Genomic DNA, 23,775 nt, shown 5'->3' on the forward strand with positions numbered 1-23,775 from the left:
TTTGAAACTAATTCCCTTTCCTACACTGGGTAACCTAAAGAATAATTTAAAAAATGTAGACCCTTTGAAAGTGATTCGCCTTCACTGGTAGCCTGAAGAATAATTCAAAGATTTGGGAATATTTGTTAAGAAAATAACCAAACTGTAGAATATTTTCTCTAAAGAAAATTCTCAACGTTTCGTCCCTTGCCAAAAGATGGAAATAGAAATTTTTTAAATAAATTAAGATATCCCCAGCGAGGGACTTGCACTTTCTATCGCTTGTTTTGTGTAGCCAACTGTCCCTTATCTCGAGCACCATCCACCATTTATTGTGCCACGTAACTGTACCTGATACTCCCTACCAACAATTGTTACTGCCTTACGCTCTCCTGACGTTTGTTGTTTCCGTGTTAACGCCTCTCTAGCCCAGATTCGAATTCACGCGAAACGCTTGACGCCACTTGACGTTCCCGTGACGTTTTTCGCGCGCAACGAAACGCAATTAGACGAATAAAATGCGTTTCGCGCCACAGGAAGTTGAGCAGAAGGGTAGAGGAGCAAAGAGACGACTGGTAAAACCGTTCCGAAGGGAATTCATCGCGCGAAGCAATCTCCGTGGTCTTCAGACCGGGGGACTCGTCCTGCGCTAATGAGAAGCCAGAGGCACCGGAAGTGGCGGGCCTGAAAAGAGGATCTGGCGGCCGACCTTCGCGTACTCGTGCAGCCCGGAACGTTTTCGAAAGAGAGAGTAACAACCAGGGTAAGTACGCGTCACGGGCTACACCTTCGTGGAACAATCAAGCAACAGGGAAAGTTGAACTTTCGTTGATAATCGAGGAGGTGAACAATTTTGTATTAATTTTAATTTAAAAGAGACTACAATCTGCGGGAACAGGAGCAATTCGAATAGTAGGTAAATCGAAGCAATAAAGTTTAAATTTGTAATGAAGTAAATACACTTTGAATTTGAAAACGAATCTACAATGAACTGTATAAACATTGGTGATTTTGAATCTCACCAATTCACTAGTTTAAATTTGTAGTAAAGTAAATACGCTTTAAATTTGAAAACGAATCTACAATGAACTGTATAAACATTGGTGATGTTGAATCTCCATAGAATGTCGTAAAATAATATATATATTTTAATTCGATTCGAACAATACCTAACCGACAAGATATCTATCTATCGACTTATCTATAATTATATTTGATACTGTTAAGTATTATAGCATACTCTGTATGCTATCGATGGTGCTATCTACTTTCCAAGGAAAGAATGAGAAAAACAAAACAAGAAGACTGATATACGATTAGCATGAGTGTGACACGTGCGTAGATTAAGATGTAAATATTAATAAAATTAAGTACAAAGTGTGTAATATATATAATAAATATATATTGCAATGAGTAAGATGTGAATATTAATAAAATTAAGTACAAAGTATGTAATATATATAATAAATATATGTTGCAATGAGTAAGATGTGAATATTAATAAAATTAAGTACAAAGTGTGTAACATATATAATAACTATATATATATATAGGTTGTTCGGAAAGTCATTTCGTTTTTTTTTGATGAAGATGAAACACTGATTTTTTTAGAGTGTACAAACATTTGATTAAATTATATATTCTCCGTTTTGGAAAACGAAATGACTTTCCGAACAATCTAATATATATAAAACCACAGTGCGTATTTTCCTTCAGATACCGCTATTCAAATTGTAATTTCGATCGATCAATGGCCATCGAACTTTGCGTCGAAGTTTAACGTCGGTACCAAGTACGCTCGAGCCCGGATTCACCTCGCTAAGAGCGTCGTTGATTAAATTATCGAACGTTTTCCGATACGTTCGTTCAATTCGTTGAAATTCGTATTCCCGCGAGATGGTCCGCACGTATCGACGCCCGAGCGAGTTTACTTTCCGTGCTACGTTGAAAGTCTCCACGGAACGATCGCGAGTCCTCTATTGTAAGGAGCGTATTCCCCCGGTCCAATTTACCGCGTTTCTTTTAATAGTAGTCGCAGTCCTTTTTCACCGTCGTCGCGTAAAGTGTGCGAACCGGCGATGACGCACGACGGTCGTCGGCACCACGATTTCGTGACTCATCGGACGCCTTCGTTATTAAAGGAACATTATTTCGCGTTAAACGAGAACGATACCCTTCCCGGTGAACGATAGCTTTCGCGAAATCAATAGACGCGAAATTAATTGTCATGAATTTCCACGAGGACCGTGTCTCTGTGTTTGTCTCGGTTCCCGCGATACTGTACGTAATTTCACGTGGAAACGACCGATGGTGCCCTCTCCTCGCGCGAAGAGTGGAACGCGAACGAAACCGGAGGGATTTAACCGTTCGAACTCAGAAGACGAGAGAATGGAAGAACCGCCGTGACGTCTCCTGATGCACCGCGGGGAGACGTTGCGAAACGCAGGCCCGTTGCTACGCAGTTCAGTTGGAAAACAAATTTCCGATAAACGATCCGCGCGAGATTGTCGCGTAATTGGCATGAGGCAGGCGACCGATGAATTATTCACTGGAGAAACCAGCCACGGTACGTTTTCCGTTGAAAACCGCGGGAGATAAAACTTCACGGAGTTTCGTCTCGCTCGTAAGCGAACCTCGCGAATTCGAGCGGGATCGCGACGTACCATTGGCGCTCGGAATAAGTGAATTTATTTTGTATCGAGTATTTTCGAACAAAGTGCTCTCACGTTGGAATTGTTCGAGGATTCCGTGTACGAGTAAAACGAGACGAGTACAGGTGGATACTCGATAGTGGAGGATTTTCGGTGAACATTTAACGCGAGCACGAGTGTAGTTTGAGTATCGGATCGAGTACGATTACTGTTCGAGTATCTACGAACGTATTCGGTCAAGAACGAGTATTGAGTATCGAATACCGAGTGTACCGTGCGAATGCTGACTATCGAATACTAGAATCGACCGTGACTGTTGAATACTGGTATTGACCACGACTATGAAGTAACGGTACCGAAAATAGCTATAAAGTATTCATATTGCTGATCACGATTATTGAGTACCGGTATTTATCACGATTACGAAGAACTAGTAACGGCCACGTAACTATTCCTTACGATTATAGAGTACCGAATTCAATACGACTACTGAATCCAGTACGAATACCGAGTATCGAGTACCGAATACTGTATCTACAAGCGTCGAGAACGAGTATTGAGTATCGAATACCGAATGTACTGTGCCGTGTACGAGCATCGAGTACTACTGGTATTGATTATGAATATTAAGTAACGGTACGAATTCCGACTATCCAATACTAGGATCGACCACAACTGTTGAATACTGGTATTGACCACGATTATGAAGTAACAGTACTGACAATAGCTATGAAGTATTCACATTGCTGATCACGACTATCGAGTACCGATATTTACCACGATTACGAAGAACTAATAACGGCCACGTAATTATTCTTTACGACTACCGAATCCAGTACGGATACCGAGTATCGAATACTGAAAATATACTCGGCTCGAACCGAGAACGACTATCGAGTACCGGTATTGACCACGATTAAAAAAAACTAATAACGGCCACGTAACTATTCCTTACCACTATCGAATACCGAATCCAGATACCGAGTGTCGAGTACTGAAAATATACTCGGCTCGAAGCGAGTACGACTATCGATAGCGAGCGTTTTACGAGCATCGCGTGCGCCGCACATTGAGAGCGGTACGTAACTCTCCGAATATAGGTCACACAGTCCGAGTACAATAATTCCCCAACAAATCCTAAAGAGTGTATTTCCGTTTTACCGTGTAGCGCGCGCCTCGACAATGCGGAGCCCTGTTTCCGGTTTTTTAAACCACGCGCATTTCCGTGTTCCCCGCGCAAAAATGTTCCGCATGGAAATATTACTCGGCGGTCTGTCCGCAACACGTGTTAACACCGTAAATCTCCGATGAGAATTTACGTCGGGCAAAGTGCGTTCGTACACGACTCCAACATCCGCGCTCGAACAGTCTACCCCCCCCCCCCCCCCCCCGCGGGAAGGGGATGTTTTTTCTTTTCTTTCTTCTGGCATTGTCAGAGACAACATATTGTTATTCCCGGAACGTCGCCGGTGACAATGGCGCATCCGTTTTCGGGATGCAATCATCCCTATAAATGCGTTCTGCTCGATAACGGCGCGCAGGTGTTCTTTCATCGTGTATCCACCTCGCGTGTGCATTTTTTTTTCCCGCGCGACTATTTTTCTCCGACGTCAAGGCGTCGAATCGAGCGACCAGTCGACGACGGAGGGCTTTTCACCTCGGGGGACAATACGGAGCGCGTTGACTTTCGCGCAAACCTTCCGTTTGGTGAAATTGTGTCGCGTTGTGGACCGAAATCGCTGCAGAAATTCCCGATAAAAGAATCACTTCGCTAAGTACTTCACTCGACGGGGAATGCAATCAAATTTGCGAACGAGGAGACAAACTGTTGCATTGTAAACAAAAAAGAACGAGTTCTTCACTAAATGTACCGAATAACCTGAACTTGCCGAGTTTTGAACTTATTGTTAATTATTTGCACACTTTGCAGAAACAACCCAATGAAATTGAAATAATTATAAAACATTCAATCGTACCGTTCTTCGTTCGAATATTTAAACAGTACTTTCGAACAACGTGATCATTTCATCATCCACCATACACGTTCGTTGATAAGACTTGTAAACCAGCCTTACCATCGTCCAGATGGTGATTGGCTCGCGCAGGAAGCTGTAGAAATTTCTGGCGGACCGACGAGTCCGTTCTAGATCTGATTAAGGAAAATTCAAACGGTCGAGGGCTCGGTGGGGGGGACCGTTACGGCGCGTGGATGATACTCGATGGCCCCTGCGAATTAACGGGCACACGGTTTCCACGGTCCTCGACGAAATTCTGGTCCCGTAAAGACGGGAGTGCAATTTGCAGAATCGTCCGTGGAAGAAGCGCGTGAAGAATTCGTAATGAAACTCGCGCGAAGCGAAGCTTGTTCGTCGCGAGCTCGGGGTGTAAGGGGGTGTCTAAAAACAAATTTCAACGTTGATTCGTCAGGGCTTAAGGAACTGGGCGCCGACGCGGAGCCGTGGAATTAAGCTGGAAAGCGTGCAACAAAAAGGAAGGGAACGAACGCGAATGGATATTTACGGAGACGTGTATGCAGCGCCGCGATGGACTGACTGTGAATCGCAAAGGGGGAAAGGAGGGGAACGTCTCTAACGACTTCTTAAGGTCTGGGAGGAAGTACCGGCTCGGTCGTTCCGCCGACTGTTTTTGCACCACTTTTCGAGGAAAGTAGCAACGAGCTAGTCTTTCGTAACTCCAGAACTGTACAACGTATGGAAGAACCACTCTGCGCTGCTCCGGCACGGTTTTTAGGCAGCCGGACGGTTGTTGCAAAAAATCACCGAGGAATTTTATCTCGATCTTGTTAGTCGAGGTTAAAACCTGTTTTCGAAAATTCAGAAGTCGTCTGACTTCTCTGAGAACGATTTACAATTAACGTTAAAGATTTTTGACGATGGCTCGATTCAGAAGATTCTTTAACGAGCAATATTGATTGGGTTGTTCGGAAAGTCGTTTCCGTTTTCCAAAATGGAGAATATATAATTTAATAAAATGTTTATACACTTTGAGAAAATTATGTTTCATTTGCACCAAAAAAAACGAAATGACTTTCCGAACGAGTCAATACAATGTTGCATCGCTTTGATAGTAAATTACATTTAGTAAATGTTTGTGGCCACCTGTTTACGAAATACGAGAAACGTGTTTGTTTGTTTCTCCTGACCATTTTAAGTCAAACTTTGTAACAAATGGGTCGAACACCTAGTATTTACACCCTTTCTGAGTGAGTTTACTTTTGATAACAATATCTCCATCGAATCTCATCCCCTACGCACTTATATAATTATTATTTTACATACTCGATATTGTATCCTTACACGTGCGCAATATTCACGTTAAAGTAATTACCAGGCCAACAGAAACGAGGCAACCAAGATCTACGTGTACTGCATGCACTAACTCGATAAAAATTCAGCGATATTAAATTACATAGTACGGTTTTCAATCCTTGTACCGAATTCGTTCCTCCATCGTGAAATTCGCTAATTAATTTCACCGACATCGTATTTCTCTTTGAGCGCACGTATTTGATGCTGATCAGATTCAGAAACAATTTGCAACGTATAGTAATTAAGAGCGAGTAAGTGAAAGAGAGAGAGAGAAAGAGAAATGAAAGACAGAGTCGTTCGTTTATTACATGCTCTGGGATGAGCTTTCGTAAAACCACTTGATCAAAAATACAAAGTGGTATCCGCCTAAACAGGAAAATAGAATACGTAAGAAATCAATTACAATACATGCGATAAAAATACAGCAAAAATATACAATCTATATAAAGCAGAAAAAATAAGAAAATATACATGAACAAGAGAAAAAATATTACTTAAAGGGAAGGAAAAGTAATGAAAGGGAGAAGAAATAAATAGTACCGGAGAACCGTCGACGAGAAGTAAAAAAAAAAAGTAAATAAAAAAGAAAAGGGAGAAAATTTACAAGAAACGACAAACGTTCACAAAGTGAGATGAACGAGTGAATAAGAATCGCCGGACTGGAGAAAGAGAGAGATTAAGAAAGGTAGAGAATCAAAGGTCGCGTGCCGCCTTTGTGTAAAATTAAACGAAAACGAACGGAACGATTAATTTCACCGGCCCGTTGAAGCAACAATCACGTTGGCCGACTTAATCGGACGATTTTACGGTTTTAATCGAACGGGGCAAGGTACGCAATATTCGCCTACTTGCCACGTACCGGCGCAAGTCCCCGTCCTCCGCCACCAATGGGTATTATATAAAGTTTTAGTCCCTTCATAATTCAATGATAGGATAGAACGGATAAAACCGAGCGGCTTGGAAACCGGCACGGTGCCACTGATTGCACCGTGGAAGAGTAACGTCGACGGGAAGACGTACAAGTTCGCCAATTTTCGCCCCGGGGAAATTCAACCGAGAATAGATTCTCCTCCGGCCAGCTGGATACGAGTTCAATAAAAAGTTCAACCTGAATTCTATTATGACACGTATTTCCAAAGCGTTCCAGCAGCACGTTCCACCGCTATCGAGGCAACTGTAGCTTTTGACGTCCGTGAGACTCTGACGAGACTGTAACCGAGACGTAGCGGAGGGGAAGTGTAACACCTACTCGAAGTTTCGTCAAAATCGATGTTTAATAGTTCAAAGCCTTACGAGCTCTTAAAAAGGATTACACGTAGGTAGACAGATAGACGGTGGTAGACCGCGGAGTCTAAATATCGTAATTTGCTGACTAAGAACGTGAACGTTATCGAAAAGAAGTACTTCTTGTTGCGACAAATGTCGTCACGAACTAACGAACGACCATTGATCGAAGCTTAAAGAGATCCGATTAGTTCGGTAGACTGATTATTTCGGAATCACCGTTACCGACCTTACGTTGAGATTCACAAATTCTAGGCTACCGATCGGATCCCGTCGATTTACACTTATCGAGTACCAATAGACACGCGCAGATGGCATCGCAGTCGAGGACCAGTGTCCGCCGAAAATGCACGAGTACACAAGTATTCACCAGAGGAAATTCAACCGTAGATTTCCAGACCAGGTGGACACAAGGAATTCGTAAAAAGTCCAGCTTGAATTCTACCGGTTCCCAAGCCGGTTTTTGTTCAACACCGTCCGATAGCCTCTCTCGTTAAACGTTCGCGATCGAGTGATCCGACGGCGAAAATTGTACGCGTGATTCCGTCATTGGAAACACGCCGCCATTGACACCAGGAGCGATTAAATGCGGAGTTCGCTTGTCTAAAGACACGAACGGTAATCCTTTCATGGGCGAGGAGTAGGCGACTTTATGGACGAGGTGACATTTAGAACGCTTTCCAATTTCCCGAGACTACTCTGCATCTGGACGGAGTTGCTCAGCTTAGACGCCTGCGAATCTACCAATCAGTCTTTCACTTTTATACGGGTCCATTTAAGAGAAAAGATATATCGGAAAATGTCCAGGAATTACGAAAGATATAAACGAAGGCAACGTCATACGCATCGCGCAATTTTCAAATATTTAATCGTTTCCTTTAATGGTCGGTATAACGCGGTACATGCGATTCGATGAAAATAAATTAGCCAGTGATTTACAGCCCCCGTTCACAAGTCATAAGATACTTATTGCAATGTCGTAAAGATCTAAAAAGATAATGGAAATCGTTGAAGTATCCGCAACGGAAACCAATCGTTTCTTATATCTCGTCCTATTGGTTGTGCATAGAGTAAAAGATACGTGCAATAATTTGCAGAGAATCTCATCAATATCCGTGTTAATGAATTTATGAAATATATTTTTCGTTATAATACTCGATCCGTGTATGAACAGTATAATACTATTCCCCCTCCTCGCTCACCGAGCCAGACCACGCCCTAGGGGGCCGTTTGTAATTTGTCGAGCTATAGGTCAATGATCTTGAGCACGCAAGGTCGTTGATCGGTGGCGTCGATGTCGAAGATCCCGTATTTTCATGGTCGCTTGAACCCGCCGAGTGCCTCGCGGCACTTTGAAACCGTAATGGAATTTCGTCGAACGAAATTATTTCTGCAAGCCGCGGGAGAACGTTATCGCTCGCGGTCGTGTCTCGGCGTTATCTTGCGTTTCACGTGAAACGACGTTCCCTATTGTGAAACCCGGGCAGAACTTTGTTTCTCGCTACGGCCCTTCGGGACCGCCACAGCTACCGTTTCCGCTCAAAGAATCCCTCGTCGCCGGTTCGGTTACCGGCGTGTTTCGCCTCGTAACGCGTGTAACACCGCTACCGGAAACATCACGCGATTGTTTGTTATTCCATCGAGACGCCAACAAGGGACAATCCCCATGAAATCTTTCCCCACGCTAAATACGAAAATTCCTTTCGATCTTAACCTATTAACGCGCGCGCGCGCGCGCAATTTTCCTGATCGTTATCACCGGAATGTGTGTACGTAATATATTCTAAGGAATATTGTCGTGACGGAGAACAGGATGACACGGTTTAATTGCGCTTTTGAAATTGTCCATTCCATAATTACGGAATTCTGATTTGTTACTAAAATATACAAACTATACTCGGTGACCTCACTTTCTAATAAAAAAAAAAAAAAAAAAAAAAAGATATGTATACATTTAGATATGAACTTTTTTCTTTATTTTTATTCTTCGATAATTATGATCGTAATTTAGAAACTATCCGAATCGAATGTTGATTAATAATTATTATTAAAAATCTAACTTTTAACCTTTTGAAGTACTGTTTACCTAACTGAATATTTAGTCTGCAATTGAAAATTTTCTCTTTCTGTTAATCTTTCATAAAACAAATTTTGTATCGCTTTTTCCTTTCTTTTTGTTGTAAATTGAAGCTTATTCGTTACCGAAGAACTCTCCAATATCGACACGTTTAAAAAATATACACATATTTAAATCTACGCTTGTGTCGGACGACGGTGTTCCTTAATTTGATTCAATAAGGAACACGGAATAACTTTTGAGACTGATGATTATGTATTTTCGGAAAGTCATTCCGGTTTTTTTTTTTTTTGTGAAAATGAAACACGATTTTTTTAGAGTGTATAAACATTTCATTAAATTATATATTCTCTATTTTGGAAAACGAAATGACTCTCCGAACAACCCAATATTTGTCGAGAAAATGCAACAAACGAAGTTTGCCTATACGCGCAAGTATAGAGGTATTATCACTCTGCTTGAAAAACGTTTCACGAAGCGCTCGTAAATTCGACAACTTGCACGGTACTGAGCTCTCGCGAATGCTCGTTAATCCGGGATTAAATGGATCCAATTGGCGCAGAAGAGTGATTACCTCCTATAATCACGGTAATTAATCCTATGATAAGGTGAACGCGAGGACGGCCTTAACGCGTTCATCGGTTATCGATTCGGTTATAACCAATGTACAATATCAAATTACAACGGAGACGCGCAAATAGTATCACGCTTGACAAACAGCCTCTCTGGTGTCGCGCGGTATCACAGGTAATTAATAAACAGACTGCCATTGGACCGGTACGATTAAATGACAAAATGCCATTACCCTCGACAATCACCGTCCGCGACAACTCATTGTGTGCGTGGATATCTACATTAATCTTCGGATAACTGAATCGAAATTACCCCCACTACTGTCCCCTCGTCTCGTTGAAAATAAAAATTTCTAGATTCATCGATGTGTCTTTATAAAAGTATCGTCACCGAATTGACGAAATTCTCCCGATGAAAATGAGTACAAACACGATCTAATTCGATCAATTTTTCATTATACGCTATTTACAATTTTTTGGCAAATAACTCGAATAATATATAACATTAAAACTACTCCGAACGAAATCGTGTTTGGGCTTATTTTCATCGGAAGAATCGATGGAAAAATTCTCGGTAGTCGTTGATAATACTCTTGCCAAGATACAATTGTTATTCTTATAAACAAACGAGCCATTCTGTACACGAACTCTCTCGCTGATGAAAATTAGAATGTTTAAACCGCGATGTGACGGTGTTGAGACTTTCCCAATTAGAATGAGTCCAAACACGACCTAGTTCAAATTATTTACAATCACGTTATCCGAATCGCTTTTGAAACAATTCTGGAATAAAAATTTCCCAAATGCGATCGTGTCTGGACTAATTTTCATCGAGAGAACCTGGTCGTTCGATCGATACATGCCTTGATCTTATTGAAGTAAGAAAATTTGATTCCTGGAACGAAAAACCAACTTTACCCGGATAACTGAAACGTCGATGGTCCGATCGCGTTACAGTTATCCGGAAAGCGTCGCGGGAAGCGTACCAGAGTCGCCGGCTGCCGCGTTACGGTTCTGGCTACCCAGTAGGAGTTAATGAGAATTAATAAACAAAATTTAGGGGGTCTCGCACCTATCGTTCGTTAGACCGGTTAATAAAGTACCTGGTTGGCTACTCAGGTGCGAAACAACACGTACACACAAAACCGAGCGTACGTAGCCTCGTAATTAGAATGGCTCAAACTGGAACATCGTAAGAGAGGGGCAGGGGGACGAAGTGACTAACGAACCAACATTGTCGCGTCACCGCTCATTGACCGTCGCACTCTGCCAGTGGATTGTGTTTACATTTCATATGAGCAACGATACGCAAATAATCAGCTGCACGGTTAAAAAGATCACTCGCACCGCTGTGTTCCGTCAGCACCGCCGGTGGATGCAGTTAGGGTTGTCCTGGCTTCGGTAGGGCAATTCTGCGATCGCACTTACGCGTTCTTTGTTCCCCACTGACGACGTAACATCCTACCCGAGACACCAAGATTACGGACGAGTCAAACGTGCAATTGTGTATTTAAATTTACAACCGTCGTAAATATTATACGAACGTAGGATACACCCGGACTATATTTACCAATTTGTGACGCGCGAACGAAAAGTGCACATCGCGTCGCGTGATTCAACGTACGCCTATGCCGGAACGTCGGTTTCAATCCGTTGCTAAACAAAGACAGGAGAAGATTTTGTTCTCGGTGGAACAGATTCGTTCGATTAATTTAAAATTTATACGAGATACACGAGTACTTGTAAATATAAGAAAAACCTAAGCGAAATTTTGCGATGTGTGTAATTTATAAAATATGACAGGTAAAGGTTATATTGTAACACTGTTGCGATCTTTCGTTCGAGAGTAACACTTTCTCTCTGGTGTTATTGTTCGGTGTATTTACGGTCTTCAGAATATTCTTTACGTAGACGCAACGAACCCGTATATACGTATACATGTTTTTTCTTTTTCTTTTTAGGTGACCTCAACGAATCGCGAAAGTTTTTTTTTTTTCACCGTGAATCACCCTGTACACATGTGTTCTCGCTGTTAAGAACGCACCCTCTCCTCTCACTGTTTTGTTCGTAGCCGTAGCTTCGCGTTAACGTGACCCCGGAGGCGCGGTTATTTCCGGCGCCAATTATTCACGAGTACGCGATGAAAATTTGAAACGACTTCTCCCGTCGAATCCGGGTTAAGCTCGGGATTTTAAGACCCTCGCGTCGATCAATCGGTGTCGTTGAAACACTGCAAAGATTTTTACGAGCACCGACCGTGTCAAACGATGTTGAAACACCATCGAAAATATCGTGTCGATGGATCTTTCGACTTAGAAAAGCAAAGCGTCGATCAAAGAAACGGCTTAAAAGTGATTTGTATAAAAAAAAAATTGTAAAACACGACTGCAAATAACAAACAAATAAAAAGTGTGGAATGAAGCTTCTCTGGTGAACCTGTGTTTCTCAAAAATTTATTCGAGTATATTTCGAATAAACTAACAGAAAAATAAAGATCCAATGCACATTTTGGAACAATCTTTCAGGTCGTGTCATGTATTTCGAGACACCGTGTACATGTAATATTTCTTATTGAACTTGTAAAATGTCAAACGGTAGCACAGTCGCCATCATCGTGAAAATTCTGCATGACGCACAAAAGCGAGGGACACACGTTATTGTATACATGTAGAAGCATGCATGCAGTCACTGCGTTTCGTGAAAACAGCTTTTCGGTTTGTTACAACGGTTGCGAGGTTCTCCGCCGTATTCCGTCGGTGCAACCGACTCAAAATGTAAAAACGAAAAGACCTCGCAACACCATCGTATTTCACGTGGCAGTTGCTCAACACGTCGTGATACCAACTGTTCCCGAGTACCTGCACGGAGATTTAAGAATAAACATTGCACAAGCGCCGAGATTCGACATTTTCAACAGAATTTCCTTCGCTGGTGACACATTATTGTCACACGAGCGCACGTGAACGCACACCGCCTTCAAGAATGCGGGCGCGTGTATGCAACTGCTTTTAAATTACCCGGAGACGCGCTGTTATCACTAACATCGTGTTACGTGGCATCACGTTACTATGCAGATCAGCTCACGCCTAACGCGTCTCTCATTTTCGGTCGAAACACACGTTCGTGAGCCGTGAACCAACGAGTGTGACGTATCGGCTGGACGAGATTCGAATAAAAGTCTTCTTGTATTTTTCGATAAACAAAACTCGCCGACCGTAACGTAATTGCATTTCATTTTAACTTAATACGTGTCTACATAACCTAATCATTGACATTTACCACGTACCTTATAAGAAACTGTGTTTTTCGATATTTGTACGAATTTCGTTTGCAAAGACGAAAAGACTTTCCCGTCTACTTCGACAAATGCGATATCCCCGGCAAATGTTATCATGTTGAGTTGGCGTGTACCTATAAACAAGAATTCGGGAGACACGGTGGAAATATATATATATTTCTGCCTTGAAGCGCGCGCGAAGTGGCCAATCATCCTTGACAGTGGCTGAAACCGTAGCATCCCTGTCAAGTTTAAAGCCGTCGGATCGATCGACGCAAAATCTAATCCCGGGTCGAGGCTCTCAGAACGCCAGTGGCACGCAGGCTGGCCGATTTCCGTGGTCACTGTCAACACCGTTACATTCGCGAGTGTTCCGATTACTCCTCCATCGTCAACTATGGCACGGGCAAACAATGACCGAACCCGGTCCCCCTCCAAAATGCCACGACGAGAGGGGCACGGCAGAACAATTAAATCTGAGGAAGCCGCATGTACGCAAGTTCGCGTTTTCTCGTTTATTTACGTGCTCACGGAAGGGGGAGAAAGAGACCGAGGCGAATTTTTTCGTCGGACAATCAAAGCGACAAACGCGGGTCGACCTAAAAAAGCGTCGATACCGTTGCACGCACGGTTGCTCTCGACGAATGTACAGTTAACCGTATCCTGAGTGTACCGACGTGCGGAATTTCGAACGAGGCTTTCCTTGTCGTTTCCTGAATGCGCGGCTGAGCACGAGATAAGGGTGCAATAAAAGACAGCCACGAAGAACTCTTACTCATTCTAGCTCACCTGACTTTTCCGCCGCAGAATTGGCACGCAGTGCCCTGCCAACCCTCGTGGCACACGCAGGTGCCATTGACACAGTCCCCGTTGACGCAACTCTCCGTGTCGCAGGTCGTATCCGTCGTCAGCGACGACGAGGAGGAGGAGGCGGCCGCAGTTACGTGCACCACCCAACAGATCAACGCCGCCCACAGTATCGGCCACGGCACCGCATTTACACCGCACTGATCGCGTACCACCTCGCGGCACTGCCCTTCTTTCCGACGGTACTTCGATTTATATAGGAACAAAAACATCTGCACGGCCTCTGCCATTTTGATGGGCTTCCATGTCAGAGACAATGGCCGACAGCGACCCACCGAACGAGATACATACGGACACCTCTGTCTCACGTTTCGATGCAACTCCCTCACTCGATGCGCGCTGCCGATGTCGAAAGTGTGCGGTCGCCACCACACGGCTCCCACGGTGTCGTAACCATGGACCACATTGCTTGTCGTAGTTCCACGCAGATCGTTCACTCAACCAATGCCGTCGAGAACACTTGTTTCAAGGTATACCAGAAGGTAGCGCCACATGTCGCGACACTCATTGGCAAGTTGAACCGCGTTCTTTAAAATTTATGCAAACACAAGAGTAACGCCATGTTCTAATTAGACACTTAACCGTGTTTGTTTGCAGCCGTTCGTCGAGTATTATTCGTAAACGAGTTACTGGAAGTTTTAAACACTTACAGAGAAAAGATAGTCTGTTACATTTAAAAAAGAGACTTATCATCCATGCGCACGTTACGCTTGCGCGATGTAAAACTGTACAAGCATGTAAAGGACGTTAAAGTATGAAACGTGTACGCAAACTACATAAATAGGGTTAGTGGCGCCATCCATGAGCAAACGTCGAACTATTTTCCTATGAGCTTGGGCGTTTCGCCGTCAGGTGCAAGTATTAGAGAAAAAAAGTTAACTTTATACGAAAGAAATCGACACTCTCTTTCGGTAGAATAATTTTGAAAGGAAACTAATGAACACTGTGTGCGTAATACTGTCAATTAAAAAAGTTGAATATAATACATTCACCAAGTGTATTTCTCCCCTTTTTCATGAAATTTGAACATTCAATTGATTTATAATGGATCAGTCTAGTATTATAGTACACGCAGCAATTATGTGACTATTCCTTGAAGAACGTAGAGTTTGATAAAGATGTAGTACTAATATCGACTTGACAGATGTCGTTACTAACCCTATTTGTTAACACTGTAAACGCATTTTCATACTTTAACGTCCTCTACGTGTTTCTACAATTTTACACAGTGAAAGCATAACGTGCACATGGAAGATAAGTCTCCTTTTTAAATGTAGGAGAATACTTTTTCCCTGTAAGTGTTTAAAACTGCCGTTAACTTGAAAAATAATACTCACCATCGGGTATAAATGTCACTTACGATGTATTCTATTATCGACCAACATCGGTTGGTCGCCGTTGGATGACGCCACTAACCCTATTTCTTATCATTACAAACGCTTCTTATCATTACAAACGCTTCTTATCATTACAGACGCTATACTGTCCGTTATTTTCCTTTACATGCCTGTACAATTTTACATCGTGGAAGCATAACTTTTGTTGCGTAAATGTCGAAGACTATCTTTTCTCTGTAGGTGTTGGAAACTACCGTTAACTTGGTGATAAATAATAAAACAATGGAATGATATAAAACTTACGATACCCTTGTATTTCATTCCCCACCATTTGGTAAATGCCAAATTTCCCCACTGTTCCTCTTGTGCGAATTTTTTGAACAACTAGTATCAGTCAAAGGCAACTTCACTTGTATAACTCTGTACCACTTCGTGACAGTCGAACATATGGAACTGTCACGTTCTACTTTCTTGGCATTTTATTACCGTACATACTAATTCGGCCTACTAAATCATCATCAAAGAATCGTTAAAATTTTATAGTAAGTATTCTTACAAAATAAAAATATTGCACGTCATACAAAATGTCATTCAGATTATTATTTTGTTTCATTTTGATCTGTCTTTTTGATAAGACAAAATTATTATATGATATTTGAATCGAGAGTAACATCTTCGTATTGTGCGTTATCGAATGATCATACAGTTGCATCCTGCTCCTAAATCCCGACTTCCTTTAGACAACGAAAGAAACTTCAAGAACTAAAATGAATTTGAAATCGTATAATTGAAAAATGGCAGGAAAAAAGAAGGGAAAGGGCGGAAAGAAGAAGGGTGGGAAGAAGAAGATAGACGATTACCAACTTCGTAGAGATTTAAGGGAACAAGCACGCAAAAGACACTTAGAGTATATGGAAACAACAAAGGAAAAACCTAAGATGGATCTATCGCAGTATGCCAAAGAAATCCGACTCGGCGGTATCGAAGGGTGAAAATTTAAACTTTATTTATATTTAATGTTTAAGATGTACTGATGTGTTTTTCATATTTTAATGAGTTATTAACATAACTATATTTCCTTTTAGAAAATTTTACTTTGTAAAAATTACGATACCACTAGTAATAGTCGCTCGATATTAAACGATAACGTAATTTCAAACTGATAAGATTACATTTGACAAATCGAATCATAATTCGAATATCGATCATTTCGAAGTAAAAGCATAATTGTATCAAGCTTAGATATGGTTTGACGCGAACACATTTCAATTTCTAGCGTCTCGACATAAACTCTACAATCCTATTTCACATTGAATTAAAAAAGACCTATATAATCGTGCAATTATAAACGTTAGTTACATTTAAATATTGCATATTTGAAAGAACTAGCCAGTGGTCGGAATACGGTACTTCCTAGATGAAAGTTAGATTTGACCTGCACGCTAAATGCTGAACATTCTCCCCACCATTTCTGTTTCATTTCTATCCTGGAAGGTGAGAGCGAGATCGATTGAGTTGAGAAAGTAAGCGAATGTGGGGCTCTCGCTCTTGCTTTTAGCAGAAAAGAAATGAAAGGGCACCGCGCAAGAATTGTACACTCTTCTACGTTACTATTGTCTACTTTTATCAAGGAAATATCGTACAATAATCGAAAAAATAATGAAAATAATTATAATTTTGTTTAAATTCACTATACGATCCGCTTAGCAATAATAAGAGTCAAATAATAATCGAAATGATCGAAAAAAATAGAGATATTAACAAATTCTTGAATAAAAAATTTATGCTAATATTATTCAATCATTTTCACGATCAGTGGGGGTACGTATTCTATGCTTATGATCATCGACGGAAACGAGAAATTATTGTCGACGGTAAAGGGCCCGAGCACTAATCACTGGGTAATCTTCTAACTAAACGTTGCAACGAAATTTTGTTTTTTTTTTTTTTTATTCAATAATGAATATTTTCTTGTTCAGAATCTGGGAGTAGACGAAACTGTCGCCAGAATCAGTGCGATGGTGCAAAAAGGGAAGGAAAATTTGAATATACCTGAGGAGGTGCCTTTAGATAGTTTAGTAAGTACAATAAAAATAACAGGCAGACCTGACTGCTTCGAACGGTAGAGTATTAAGATAACAGAGATTCGGATAAAGTCGCTATTGTATCGGCGCTGGAATACTAGTTGTCGAAATTTTAGTGAGTTATTCCGGTGACTAATTCGGTTTCTGGAATAACCAATCGCTGTTACCGAATCTATTTCGTTAAACGATTTGTTCCGTTAATTCTAACCAAATCTATTCCGTTGAACGATCAGGGCCTTTGTCTCAGCGGTTGCGAGGAAGAGACAAATCAGCTGCTCGTAGAAACACTGCAACAAAAATACCCGCAGACTGCCAAGAATTACGTGATTACTTCTGATACCGTCGGTAGTTTCAGAACTGGCTTAGAGACCAGCGGAGTGGTCCTTATCGCCGGCACTGGTAGCAACGCACTGTTGATTGATACTGATGGGAAACAGATCAGTTGCGGGGGTTGGGGATATATGATAGGAGATGAAGGAAGTGGTGAGTACTGCGACAATAAATGTGTTACTTAATTTGCAGATATAACGTGGACCTCTTAATTGGATAGTGAAATACAGGGACTTCTATAAAGGTAGCGAGACTACTTTTCAGGTCTACATAAATGTGTGAATTCTGTGCACGTTTTTAACGCTGTAGTTGAGAAGAAATGAATTGGCCGATGAAGGTCATTACATGACTTGAATTTTTTTTTATATACAATGGGAGGTAACCTAATAAATAAGGATTGGTTCTCGTGTCAGCGACCTTGAACAGCTGATTGATTTTTTCCTTTGATAGAGTATTAACCCTTTCATAAAGCATTGTATAAAATAATTGATTCGGAACAGAAAGAAACATATTTGTTGCAACTGACAAAGGAGCTGTAACGAATACGATTTGGTATACTTGTAAAAATTTGATGACGTTATTTTTTAATCGTACTAATAATTTCTAAATTCAAATTTTCAGCTTACTCGATCGCTTATCGAGCCTGTAAATACGTTTTCGATGACATCGACGGCCTGTTCCAAGCCCCTCAAGCAATAACCTATGTATGGTCGGCACTTAGGATATTTTTTAACGTATCAAATAGGCACGAAATGTTGTCCCATTTATATACGAATTTCGACAAAAGTAAATTTGCCAGTTTTGCCAAGGAAATAGCAAACGGTTGTAAACAGAAAGATTCACTTTGTTTACACATTCTACGGGAAAATGGAACACTACTTGCGAAGCATGTCGTGGCTCTTGCAAGAAAGGCTCATAATGTAAGCTAATTATGCTTGCTAATTATGCTTCGACTTGTAACGTTTAATTTTATATTTTTAATAATGTAATAATGCAGGACATTAAATTATTGGATGGTGGACTAAATGTTATCTGCGTCGGATCGGTCTGGAAATCGTGGGACTTTATGAAGGATGCCTTCCTGGAAGAAATCCACAAATCAAATGCTGTGGACGAAATTTCATTGCTTCGATTAAAAGTATCATCGGCAATAGGTGCTTGTTACCTCGCCGCAGAGAAAATCGATTGGATATTCAAAAAACGTTACGAAGATAACGTCGAAAAATTTTGTCATTACAAACGCGAGAATTATGTAAAACCAGTAATTAAGACAGAATCGACGATAGAATATGTTGAATGCAAAGTATGATAGTATAAGAAGAAATTAAAATTCTGGAAGACGAAAGGCGAAACATTGATGCTAAGAAAATAATAATTATTATTGCACACGTAATTTCAAAATTATAATAACAGTATACATATTTTATAGTTATTTTTTACATAATAAATACATTAACTTGAAGCAATAAGCTTGTCGTGTAAAACAGTTGACAATCTCGATAGATCTTTCCGATCTTTATTTCAATTTTTAATCTAGCGATAAAAATTTCGGCGATATGACATATCGAAAACAAGATGTCAAATATGAAGTTTGTTTGGACAAATTCTAAAGTGATACAAAAAAAAAAATGATACTGAAATCTATTTGGAACTGCATAGTCGGGTGCTTTTCACTTCTTTTTAGAACTGTAGGATATATTTTTATTATCCTCATCAGTTTGACATTTTTCATTGTATCTTCATACCTCGTGATAATCATGATTCTGCAGTTGCTTGGTATTAAATTAAACGACGAAAGTGAATGACATGGAAGAAGGTATATCTTTTCTATTTTTTATATAGTAAAAAGTAAATTTCAAAATTTAATGTGATCCTCATTAACTAAATTAAAAAATTAAATTGTCAGACAATAATAACAAGGGAATGAATTAGTCTACTTAAAGTCAGATGTAACAAGTCATTGAAAAATATATTTTGACACGATATCACAATTGTGTACATTTTAATCTTTGTAACGTGAACCCACGTTACTCGGGTCATGTCCCGCATTTTCATTTGTATGCTTGGAGCAAAATTGTCTTATATTTTTCATACCAAGGACTGAATTCATGTTTGGTTTCTATGCTGAGAAATTTTTAATTTGTTTTAAAACAAACAAATATTTATTTTTGCATGTATCAACATGTCAAACATGAATATAGAACTTGATATAAGTATAACAAATATTTTCTCCAAACATAATAATTCAAGGTACTCTCGACAAAATATACATAATGCTTTCAACAATCGTATAAGAATTATTGTACTAATGCTACATGTACGCGTTTATTCTACACGATGAGAATTACGCAAAGTGATGCAATACTTTTACGCTCATTGACAACTACAATCTCTGCTTTTTATAAAATTGTATATATTAACGATAAATTGATATTTTTTAAAGCATAGATTTTTTACTTAACAATCAATTTTTTATTCTTAAAACAAGAATTAGATAACTATGTTAACGTACGTAAATATTATAACGTACCTTCCATATACACACGAAGTTTGGTACGAGTAAAATTTTCATTACGGTATTATGCACCAATATTAATGTCACATAACTATATGTTTTATGTACATATGTATATGTACATACATATATTTTCAATCATATATTCTAACTTTGTGTAATTCATAATATAAAATTTTTGTGTTCACTTTGTATCAAGTACTCGAATTATTACTACACATTATTTGTATAAACATATGTTTACTTAAAAAACAAAACCCATAATCATGTTTCTTAAATTTGTTACTTAAAGAAACAATTAGAAATGAATAAAAAAAATTATTGTTTATTCCCCTTTTAGCATGTTAAAGCTGGTGCAAGCATAAAAAATTTTAATCAATGTTTCAAATCAAATATCTCTATAAGAAGTGGTTCTACTCTTGAGGGATTTAAATTTAAATAAACTCCAACAACTTCGTTGTTTAATCTGTGAAGATCAGAAATTTTCTGAATTAACTTTAGAAACATAGACTTAGCCTCACACCCAGGATATACACTTTCCAGATAACGTCTTAGCAAATAATAATAAGAATTCTACGAAAAAATGTATTATTAAAATTTGTTTTATTATCATAATATAATGTATAAGCACAAAAAACTAATTCACTTACTTGCTCTAGTTTAATAACGTCGTTATGTACTACTTTCGGTCTATCAGGTGTAAATAAAGCAATTGCACTCAAAATTAAAATAATATTTTCATCTCTCCATCTTGGATCGAAGCTTCTGATAAACCTTGCATGCTCAGCATAGAGATTTCCTTTTGCTTCTTTTAATACATCCACTTTTATATTCGACATACTCTCTTGACTATGTGGTATCCACCACATTTCTTTCTCTGCATCATAATTGATAGCTGATCTTAAAATCATCATTTCTGTGCAACCTCCTTTCAAAAGAGCTATCTGATCTTCTTGACACATGTTTTTGAAAGCATTTATCTTCTTTGCCATTTTTATTAAGCGTCTAATGGCAATGGCAGTTAGATTTATGACATCTAATAGTGCTGGATAGGACTGACCAAAATTACTCTAAAAATAAATAAATTTTTATCAAATATTAAAGATAATACCAACTAATATTAAATCAGACTAATTGTTACCTTAAATTTATAGTCTTCTCCGATTAAATTTGTTATATCTTCGTCCAAAGGAGCTAATAATGCTTTGTTGGCTACTATTAATTCATTTAACTTTGCTCTTTCAGCATCATTTAATTCTTTTCTAGTCTCCATACCACCAAGTGCAGAATATGCTGAAAACTCTAATTTAATCGCTTCACAAAGAATGGATTCGATGGAATTTGCAACAATGGGTACCCTGAAATCAAACAAATATTTTACATATTTTATAATATTAATTTTTTTAGTTTGAATTAAACTTTAATGGTATTTATACCTTTGTACATCTTGAAGCACATCCCTTGTAACATCTGTTATATTTTTATTCCACTCACTACCACTACTACCACCACCACTACTACTACTGCTACCACCAAGTTCTGCATGTTGCTTCATGCATTCTTCTTGATTAGAATTTGTAATTAAATCTGTCAAAATTGGATTTTCTATATGTGTTTGTTTAACTTTAAAGGTTTGTTTAAATATTTGACTTGAAATGTTACTAGACTTTGAGTCGTCTTTAAATTGTATATTTGTGTCATTCTCAGACTTTGTCTCTCTTTCAGCAATGGCACCATTCTCACTAAAGAACTGTGAAATTTGTGGATCCTCTTCTAATTTACTAATAACAGTAGAGTCTGTCATGATCTTTAGAAATATCTCCTGATTTTGAAATATCTTTGCAATAAAATTCGAATTAACAAGTTTTGTAACTAAGGTAGGATCTTGTGTGAATTTGGCAATTAAATTATCTTCCCTTGGACATGATTCCTTACTTGGCTTTTGACACACTGCAGGCTCTTCTGAACAATTTTGCAAATTTATGTGCATCTCTGAATTCGTGTCAAAATTTGTTTTTCTACTATGTGATGCATGATCAGTGTATGTGGAATTTTGCACAGGACCACGGTCAAGTTTATGGTAAGTAGAATTATTATCAAGTTCAGATGGATATTTTAATGATTCATTGTTAGAAGGGCCAAACTCAGACTTTAGGATTAAAACATTTTGCTCAAATTTCCTTGAACTTACAGATTTCTTATTTTTTTCTAAGTTATGAGCCAATGATTTAACTTTGTCAAATCTTTGTTGATTTTGTATAAGAGAATTAGAATTCATTCTTAATCTTTCCACATCAGTTTCATTTTCCTCATGATGCAAAGGAGATTGATCATAATTGTCAAAAGTAGAATTAGAACTATGAGAAGAATCTTTCATCATATCAAGTGTTTTTGATCCAGTTATAGTTCCATTTTCTGGTGGACTAGAAGGACTTGGAACACTTGCAGCTGTTACAGGACTCATGCTTTCTGTTACATTTTGCCTACTTGCATCTAAATCAGTATATTTCCTGTCAGATTCCCAGAAATATGTATCCGACACTGTTGACGCAACTGAGTTAACCGACATAGAAGTATCATCAAAATTACAATCATCCAGGCAACCTTTCTTAGTTTTTGATGGCTTTGCACTATCCACGGGAGGTCGTTTTTTTGCACGATTTTGTTCTATCTTCTGTCTTTTTAATACTTTATCCTCCTCAGACATAATATATTCTTTTCTCATACCAATACTAAAGCACTTGTCTAAACGACATTTTTGACAAAAACGTCTAGTAACTGGTGTAATATTACAATTCTCTGTAAATGGACACCGGAAGTCCTGTAAAAATATATTAAAAATCCTAAATGAAAATCTCTCAATTAACATTGTTATGCTATGTCGGGTTGTGTCTTTTATTAGTTGTGAACGAGGTTCAAGAAATCACAAACACTAATATCTTTTTTGTTGTCCCGTCGCTTGACAGTCATTACTTAATTCAATTCAAATTTGGCTTCTATAGTGACGCCACCTTTTCGTACAATAACACCTACCTCGAGTTAAAAAGAAAAGTATAAAGTACCGAAGCATTACTTTGCGGTACACCCGAATACATTCACACATATGTAAGTTGCTAACATGAATTGCGATACATCAAAAGAGGAACTTTAAATTGTGCCAAAGATCGCGAAACATGAAATACAGACACGTGAAACACTTTCAAACTAGTCACCTTGTTTTTCAAAGCGTTCCGTCGAAAAAAAGCCTTGCAGCTCTCACACGATACCGCGTTGAAATTGTAACCGAGCGCACGATCACCGCAAACACCGCAGATCTTGTTCGCCTCTCTCGTCGGTTGTTCATCTTCCATTGCTCTCTACGTCGATTTCTCGAGCGATTAACACTTCTTATCTAACGCATCATTATTTCCGTTTAGAATTACGCTCCTGCAACGACTGACTCATGTCAGCGTTGTTTATCGCACTGTCCGGAA

The 23,775-nt window shown here is 39.3% G+C and overlaps 4 protein-coding genes across 7 annotated transcripts in view; 1 reads left to right on the plus strand and 3 right to left on the minus strand.

Annotated features, from left to right (window-relative positions):
* Dsd (attractin-like protein dsd) overlaps nucleotides 1–14,582 on the minus strand; it is a 30,248-nt gene extending 15,666 nt beyond the window's left edge. Inside the window, exon 1 of one of the 2 annotated variants that reach the window (XM_076310031.1) lies at nucleotides 13,959–14,582. In XM_076310031.1, the coding sequence (XP_076166146.1) occupies nucleotides 13,959–14,266 (308 nt within the window). In that variant the 5' untranslated portion in view covers nucleotides 14,267–14,582. The remainder of the gene's footprint in view (nucleotides 1–13,958) is intronic. The other variant, XM_076310032.1, reaches the window with a different exon arrangement.
* LOC143146054 (uncharacterized) lies at nucleotides 12,437–13,866 on the minus strand. The gene is made up of 2 exons (XM_076310042.1): nucleotides 13,179–13,866; nucleotides 12,437–12,750 (listed from the first exon to the last, which is right to left on the minus strand). Exons 1-2 carry the CDS (start codon nucleotides 13,407–13,409, stop codon nucleotides 12,547–12,549), a joined length of 435 nt encoding a protein of 144 aa, XP_076166157.1. The 5' UTR covers nucleotides 13,410–13,866; the 3' UTR covers nucleotides 12,437–12,546.
* Nucleotides 14,583–14,989: 407 nt separating the features above from the next.
* Nagk (N-acetylglucosamine kinase) lies at nucleotides 14,990–21,026 on the plus strand. 3 transcript variants are annotated; one of them, XM_076310039.1, is made up of 7 exons: nucleotides 14,990–15,330; nucleotides 16,175–16,361; nucleotides 17,190–17,274; nucleotides 17,353–17,451; nucleotides 17,691–17,940; nucleotides 18,409–18,707; nucleotides 18,785–21,026. In XM_076310039.1, the coding sequence occupies exons 2-7, from the start codon at nucleotides 16,285–16,287 to the stop codon at nucleotides 19,094–19,096; spliced, it is 1,122 nt and encodes a 373-aa protein (XP_076166154.1). In that variant the 5' UTR covers nucleotides 14,990–15,330; nucleotides 16,175–16,284; the 3' UTR covers nucleotides 19,097–21,026. The 3 variants fall into 3 exon arrangements, with proteins under 3 accessions (XP_076166154.1, XP_076166153.1, XP_076166152.1); XM_076310038.1 differs by lacking the exon at nucleotides 14,990–15,330 and adding an exon at nucleotides 15,760–15,915; XM_076310037.1 differs by lacking the exon at nucleotides 14,990–15,330 and having other exon boundaries at nucleotides 16,153–16,361.
* Hr96 (Nuclear hormone receptor HR96) lies at nucleotides 19,738–23,658 on the minus strand. Its single transcript, XM_076310033.1, has 5 exons — nucleotides 23,515–23,658; nucleotides 21,739–23,123; nucleotides 21,444–21,660; nucleotides 20,953–21,372; nucleotides 19,738–20,875 (listed from the first exon to the last, which is right to left on the minus strand). Exons 1-5 carry the CDS (start codon nucleotides 23,650–23,652, stop codon nucleotides 20,678–20,680), a joined length of 2,358 nt encoding a protein of 785 aa, XP_076166148.1. The 5' UTR covers nucleotides 23,653–23,658; the 3' UTR covers nucleotides 19,738–20,677.
* Between the last annotated feature and the right edge of the window lie 117 nt (nucleotides 23,659–23,775).

The sequence above is a fragment of the Ptiloglossa arizonensis genome, chromosome 4, assembly GCF_051014685.1.
Source record: "Ptiloglossa arizonensis isolate GNS036 chromosome 4, iyPtiAriz1_principal, whole genome shotgun sequence".
Lineage (NCBI taxonomy): Eukaryota > Metazoa > Arthropoda > Insecta > Hymenoptera > Colletidae > Ptiloglossa > Ptiloglossa arizonensis.